The 7973-nt window shown below is 40.6% G+C and overlaps 1 protein-coding gene across 1 annotated transcript in view; it reads right to left on the reverse strand.

Annotated features, from left to right (window-relative positions):
* The window catches only part of AKT1 (AKT serine/threonine kinase 1), a 37569-nt gene that overhangs the window by 25960 nt on the left and 3636 nt on the right, over positions 1-7973 (reverse strand). Inside the window, exons 2-3 of the mRNA XM_010171602.2 lie at positions 4745-4856; positions 1577-1724 (exon numbers count right to left, since the gene is read on the reverse strand). Coding sequence (XP_010169904.1) covers positions 1577-1724; positions 4745-4845 — 249 coding nt within the window. The 5' untranslated portion in view covers positions 4846-4856. The remainder of the gene's footprint in view (positions 1-1576; positions 1725-4744; positions 4857-7973) is intronic.

Genomic DNA, 7973 nt, shown 5'->3' on the forward strand with positions numbered 1-7973 from the left:
GAGGGGCTTGAAGCCTCTGCTTTACAAGGAGAGGCTGAGAGAGCTGGGAATCTTCAGCCTGGAGAAGAGAAAACTGAGAGGGGTCTTATCAACCTCTATAAATATCTGAAGTGCGGGGGCCAAATGGATGGGGCCGGGCTCTTTTCGGTAGTAACCAGTGACAAGACAAGGGGCAACGGGCAAAAACTGGAACACCAGAAGTTCCATAGAAACTTAAGGAAAAACTTCTTTACTGTGAGGTTGCCAGAGCACTGGGACAGGCTGCCCAGAGAGGTTGTGGAATCTCCATCTCTGGAGATGTTCAAAACCTGCCTGGACGCTTCCTGTGCAACCTGTTGTAGGGAACCTGCTTTGACAGGGAGGTTGGACTAGATCTCCTGAGGTCCCTTCCAACCCCTGTGATTCTGTGATGCTGTAATAGCAAACTTCCTCCATACTCTTCCATAGAGCTGGCTGAGGGGACTTTCTGCTAATTGTTCAATACAGCTGATGCCAGGATCTCAATATCATTTTTACTCTCCTCACTACCACGTCCAAAAAAAGACAATCACTATCTCAGAAGAATGTGTATATTTGACCAACAAGGTGGTTCTTGCATTTCTATGAAGAGCCACTTGGCAAGTGCAGTATCTGTTCAGTCAAGGACACAGAAGCCTAATGGCAGCTACAATTCAGAGTGGCATAGCAGTAGCCATCCACATCGGTCTGAAACCATGACACGCACATGACACAAGGCTGGCACAGTGACAACACTGGTGGGTGGCTTTTTTCTTTAAAAACTTCATCTGTTTCCCAAAACTGAAACAAAGTTATGAAAGCGGGGATAACAATGGTGAGATAAGGACACAAAGAAGCGCCTTGGTACAATCCACAGACGTGGCATTTGCATGGGAGAAGGTGCTATCAATTATCTCTTACAAGAGCAGATGGGAACGCTTTGGAAAATGGAAACCCAAACAGAAGACCATGAGGGGGCAGAAAGAAGTGAAAGGGTGCTGAAGACAGACTCCTAAAAGAAGGTATCTGGCCACATGGCAAAGATCTCCTCTGGCACACGCTCCTTTCATGGAAGGCCATTGCTGAGCTGGCTCTGTGCATTCAGATAATGCTGTGCCTGATGCAAAAACCCCAGCTCTAGGAACACTACAGACAGACACCACGGCACCTGCCTGGGAGTTAGCCTAAACCCTTAATCTGGAGTAATTAATCCAGATCCACCCTAAATCCTGTAAATCCACTGGAATATCTTTACATCAGCCTGCAAAGAGTTTACACAGTCACACGGCCCAGCAGCAGCTATGATTTCAGACTCTGTACCAATGGAAAATAGGCAAACCAATTCCAGACTTGAATCAGCCTTGAAAGCCACACAGTAAGGACATCTGAGCTCAGAACTCTGCTGGACCCAGTCAGGTTTTGCGTGGTACCTGCTCAGCTCAGACAATTGTTTCCTCCAGAAGCTGCATCTATAACCAACTGCGTAATTGTTATGGGAACAGATGAGTCTTGATGGTTATTTCTCGTCCACATTCGAGAAGACCTAATAAATATTGCTATTCCTGCTATGTTCACTTACCACTTTGTGTTTTGGCTTTGTCATAGAAACTTCCATTTCTTCAGCACCTGAATTATCACTGGGAGATCCAGATCTAAAATCCATCATCTCTTCCTCTTGTTTCTTGAGGCTGTCTGCTACTGTTTGGATGGCTTTTGTCCATTCTTCCCTGACAAAATATAAGCAAAATCATTTGTTACTTGTGACTTTAGATTACTGCCTGCCATGGCAAGGCTCACCAAGGAATACAAAGCAACTAATGAATGCTCTCTGATGAATCAATACAACATACAATGAATCATGTGTGTTTTTAAGCACTATAAAAATCCACTTTTAAGAGCACTTTTAACATATATCTTTATTAATCATACGAGAAACTAAAGACAACTGAAGTCCTCCCAGTCTGGATACAATATAAGGCTTTTCAGACAACAGAATTTCTAACAGGCATTCAGTTAGCAGCTCAAGATATGACCTGGTGAAACAGAGATTTACTTTAACAAAAACAGACTTGCCAAAACCAAAAAGCAAAAGGCTCTCGTGCAGCACAAAGCAATTAAACTCAGCTTCTCCATTCCTAGGGTGCACTGAAACACAAATATCCAACTGCTGGGGGTACTATGCCACCTCTTCGCTCACATATCCCAAATTTTAATGGCAAGGGGTATTCTAGGAGAAGGTATTAAAGCCCGGGATGCTTTGGTTATTCCCCTGCTGTAACGATGATGACAGAAGTACAACAATTTCTGTGTAAATTTTAGCAGAAGGTCAGCAAAAGCAGTGACATTTTATCTTAGGCACAGGTCTTGGTTATGATAAAGTTTCCACAGCTGTTTCAGCAGTGGGTGCTCTAACACTGACCCCTTCAACTCCTACGGAGAACACTTCCACTCCAGTGTCCTGTGGGTAATTTCACACTTTCAGAAACTACTGAAGTGAAAGTTCTTGGCCTTCACTTCATTTCACTGCAAATGTATTGAACATAGAATCACAGAATGGTTTGGGTTGGAAGGGACCTTAAAGATCATCCAGTTCCAACCCCCCTGCCATCAGCTGGGACACCTTCCACTAGACCAGGTTGCTCAAAGCCTCATCCAGCCTGGCCTTGAGCACTTCCAGGGAGGAGCATCCACAGCTTCTCTGGGCAACCTGTTCCAGTGTCTGACCACCCTCACAGTGAAGAATTTCTTCCTATATCATAAAGCATACAACTCTTAAGGGCTTACAGGGTTTTGGGACAGGCCTTAGGGCGTACAGGGGCTGAAGAAACATTCAGTGGACTATATGAATTTACTATGTATTACTGTCTTTCTTATCTGTAGGGAACAGGATGTAGTGGTTTAGTTGGTATTTTTTGAGCACTGACTAAACTCTTCTCCCAGTGGCACCCCAGGTAAAATGCTTTGCTACTACAGCAGGAACAGAAGTAGCCAATGCTGAAGAACTCCAAGCACAATCTGCAGTGAAGCCATGCCATCCTAATCAATGTCTAATTTTTCACTGGTTCTCTATGACACTATTAAAAAAAACCCAAAAAACCGTATCTGAACATGTGAATTTGAATTTGTGCTGGATGGAAGAGGCAAATCATTCCCCAGAAGAAGCAAAGTCCATGGGAAAAAGTACCCATCACAAGAGTCTAATAAAAACTGCACTAATTACTCATAAAGCCTTTCCCACCCTGTGCATTTTTTATTTTGGATTTTGTCTGAACGTGCATTATCCAGCCCTGTCTAGGGCAGCAAGGTAATCCTAAACGTTCTGAACATTCTCCCTATACTCCCAGCACAGACTACTTCATTCACCATCAGAAACATTCCTTTATTTACTATTTACTAGAATATTTTTCATATTCAGAACTACTACAAAAAGAACTTTTTCTTCTGTATTTTTCTCTCTTCATCTCTTTCATAAAAGAAATGTTGGTTTTAAAGGCATAGAGAAAACTAAAGGTGTATCTACCTTCATATCTCTTCTGAGCTTTGTTACTGACTTGGTTGAGATCTCAGCCCTCCTGAAATGAGTATCTTTGATTTCTGGGAGAACAGAATTTCACCCTCAGCTTTTATGTCTCAAGCATACACAACAGAGGTGACTAACACTCTGAGCCCTGAAGTGTCACAAAGCTGGTTTAATTGGCTAGGAGGGAACAAAACAAGACTGAAACACAATCTTCCCCCAAGTGGAAACTGTTATTCACTCTCTTTAGGGTCACTGACCACAAAGCTACTAAAAGAAACAAGGATCAGTTTATTTTTCTTTGCCTTTAATTTGATTTCACTTTCTTCTGATCATTGTAATAGAATCAAAAGCAATAAACAGGAACCTTCTTTAAATCAGTGCATGCAAAGGCTACAAAAGAAAAAAGCAAAGAATATTAGGTAGAATTTGCCCATCTTAAACATGTGCCAGTATCTTATCTAGGGAGGACAAGGGTTTTAAAATACCCCTTCCTCTAAGGCAATGGTACTGGAATAATTTAAGTTAAATTCCTGAAGAGTAAGTAAATATTTAAACTCTGTAGTTGTAGAATAGCTGTGCTGGAAAACTGTTCTCTCGGGAGGCAAGAGATCAATTTACAACGGTGAGAGCAGGGGACACATGCTCTCAGCTTTGTTTCCTAACAGCTGAAACAGAAATCTGCACCTGCAGCAGGTAACTATCACTTATTATCTAATTTGCATAAGACATTAGCAAGCAGCAATGATACAACCTTTTTCCTTTAAAAACAAGGATGTCTAAAAAGACTTTAAAAGGTCACTATTTTGATACAACTCAACTTTGCCTGAATCTCTATTTCACTTGTGCCCATCCTTCCATAAACTCCCAGCTCAGAAACGCTTCATTTCACACACCACAACATTTCCAGTGAGAAATGAAGCCTGAGTTTCCAGAAATAATAACCTGTGTGCTGGTATACACCTGCACCTGTCCGTTCTGTATACCCAACCTAGCAACATTTCGTTTACAAATACTACTCAAAATCCACTCTCTGAAACACCCTTTAAGGTACCTTTTATACTAGAACATGTAATAAAACTGAGGCACTTAAAAATTATTTGTCGCTTTTCAGTCCTAGACGTACATCATCTGATAAGTAAGAGCTTCAGCAAAGGACTCGCTATTAATGCTGAACACTTGCATCTGCTTTTGCAAGTAGTTTATGTATTAAATATGAATGAAACATACCGCTCCTCTGGAGTCTCCACATGAAATGTTCTTTCAATTACTGTGGTCCACTGGAGGCATCTAATGATAAATGTGTTTGGTTTAGGTCGTTCTGTCTTCATCAGCTGGCACTCTACCACAATCAAGGAAGAAAGAGTCATGGTACATAAGCAGGTTTAAATAATCATTTGTCTTTATTCTTATCTAGCAAACTGTTGCGATTAATCAGCCATAGAAATCTCTGTAAGTACTTCTTTAGGAGAGTTGAGACAATTTACTGTGTTGATGAAACCAATACATAGCTTGGGAGATAGTCATCTAAGCAATTAAATTTTGCTTAGGCAGGCTCTGCATTTGGTCTGCCCAGAGAGGTAAGTAGAAATGTGATGTGATGACACAGAAGCCATTCAGACTCAGGTCCTACACTCCAAAGGTCACCCAGAGCAGAGCACATGGACAAAGTCAGCTGATAATGCAGCAATTATATCCACTGAAAGTAAAGCCAAGCACCCACATTCCCTCCCTTTGACTTCCCCGACACAAAACCCGTCCTTGGCTTTCAAGGTGTTGCTAGAGAACGGTGTTTGGTCATTTTGCAGCAACCTGATGAAGATTAAGACTCGGCATTTCCAGTCCTCAAACACTAGAGGGAACATCAAACTGCAGAGGCACCCCCAGAAAAGACCCCGTTCAAAACGCCTTCGGAACAGCCGCTGCCGAGTCGGATGCCTCATGGACAGACAGCTAGCAGCTTCCACCACTGCCAGGATTTAAGCACAGCCTAAAAAGGCCAGGAGAAGTACAGCTGCATGCCAAAAAACACAACTTCATAAAAATGCTCTCTTGAGTTGAGCACTATTTTTTTTTTTTTTTAAATCACACCTACTACTTTGAGCTTCAAAGGATGTTATGAGTGTTTATCCTTCAAATTTTGCCCTGAAACAGGTATCTATCTGATTAAGGGTACGCTAGCTATGCTAAAAGAGATCTCAAAACCAAAAAGAAAATCAATGAAGTAACAACAGAAGCCAAACCACATTTTTTTTCAGATTTATATTAACAGAAACTCTAATGCTAATTAAACAGCTCCCGTTAAAAAGTCAAATTAAGAAACCAAATGAGCAGGGGGAAAAGAAAAGAAAAAAAAAAAAGAGGTAACTGGAGGGGTATTTTTTTTTTTTACATTAAACTATTTTCCTTGTGGTTAATGAAACCAGAAGCTTGCTATTATTTGGTCTTCAGGTTCTAAATCAACTTTCAAGTAAATAAAAAGGCACTATGAGGACAAGGAGAAATTTCAGTGTACTGCTAGAGGTATGAACATCCTCTACCAGCAGCAATGTGCAAGTTGAGGACAGAATCCACCCAGAATAACAGTGCATGTTACTAAGGCTACACTGGTATAGTTAAGTTAATTTTATTATTGTGAAAATTTAGAACGCTCAGTTTTAAATTCAAGCTTTTAATTAGTACCAAGATAAAATATTTACCATCAGTGGTTTTGGGCACCATATTTTTGGCAATATATTTCATGCCTCATTTGCGACTGGAATTATAAGCTTTTCAATGAGTAACTGCATTTTTCATGACAAGAAAATCTCATTTTTCTTTAATAGCATGCTGAGGTTATACTGCATCCTACTAAAGCACCGCAATTAGATAAGAGAAAGTTTATTAATGAGTCATGAAAAGGTTTTAGTGTGATAAACAGCACTCCTTCATTCACTGAGATTAAAGAACTTCCACAGAGCAAGGCAGCCATGCCTGCAGAGCGCTGTGTTCAGCCTTCCAGCTACCTCCATTCTCCTTCGCAGAATGGCAGTTAAGGCCAAACACAACAGCATGAGCTGGTGCAGCCCAGTAAACCCAGTTCCAGTAAATTCAACTCAAGAGATTTCATCCCTGCTCCCAGATCGTCCACCTTAGCTTTGCTGCTCTTCTTTTTTGTTTGTTTGTTTGTTCTGTCTCCCACGTTTGTCTGCCTAACGTGATTAGGTGAAGGCCGGGCTTGTCCTCTGTGAGCCTGCACTATGCAGCCCTAACAGACACTGAATTTGGCTCAAGACCCAACAACAACAAAAAAATCTTGTTATTTCTAACCTCGTGCAAATCCAGAGCTGTTATCCTTTACTTATCCAGAAGTGCAATATGATGAAGAAATAGACTGGGAGGTTTTCCCTACTTTTTTACAACAGCCTTTAAATTCACATTTACTTCCTCAGATGAAGTATTCTGAAGTAGCAGCACAGATACTTAAACTAGCCCTGAACTCTAAACTTTAACCATTTAATTTCAGCATAATAAACCACACAAGGCATTTTCTGTCATAGAAGGGGACCAATTAAACATTACCACTTTTCCCCTAAATCAGCACTGTCCATTGATATTTGTTAGGCTTGCTGATCCAGCAATCTTTAAGGCATAGAGCAAGATGAATAATAGAGATTTGTCAGTTAATAACCACTATAATTCAAGTATGTCACATAGAAGTGTTTTGTTTAGTGAACAATATGCTGTCTAATTACCCTGCTCAATCATAACAGCACATATCAAGAAATACAGAAGACTTTATTTTTAAATTGATTTACCAAAGTGCTGTACCACATAGGTTTCAGAAAGTTTGAAGCTACCACTTACTTCTCCCCATACACGACAACTGCATGGATTTTATCAGCAGAACTTACTTTTAAAACCAACTCTGTGCTCTTTACCGTAGTTAGACTGCAACATGTGCCACTACAGCAGAGCACAGATACAGATGCTGTATAATATTAGGTCTGATTCACAGCATGTTTGGGGGTTCTGCTACAAAAACATTCACATTCCAAATAGAGGCCGAGGGTCACTTACCCACTTTGAAGACAGTTTTTCCTGTCAAACAGGCCAGAGTAAGTATTCCCCATTTGAAACAAAGTAAGTACTATAAACAGCAGCCTGTTAAAAATGATTTAAATTGTTCTAAAGAACCTCTTGATTCTTTCCTGGCATTTGGTCTTTTAAAGTAAGCAGGACAGAGAAATTGTTCCTAACAGGAATAGACACCAAGGCATTCAAATGTAAATTGCCATTTTGTATTTGAAAGACACTTAGTATTATCCCAGTGACTTTCTAAAATGTCACAATATTTGCTTCCCCTGCACTTAAGCTAAAAAGGCAGATCACTTGGATGAAAGTGTCAAACTCTGCTTCCTGTATAATGACATCACACTTTAAAACAATAATGTCAAAGAAGAGTCCTTCCCATTCCTGC

This window comes from Antrostomus carolinensis, unplaced genomic scaffold (assembly GCF_000700745.2).
Source record: "Antrostomus carolinensis isolate BGI_N321 unplaced genomic scaffold, ASM70074v2 scaffold6787, whole genome shotgun sequence".
In the NCBI taxonomy this organism is placed as follows: Eukaryota; Metazoa; Chordata; class Aves; order Caprimulgiformes; family Caprimulgidae; genus Antrostomus; species Antrostomus carolinensis.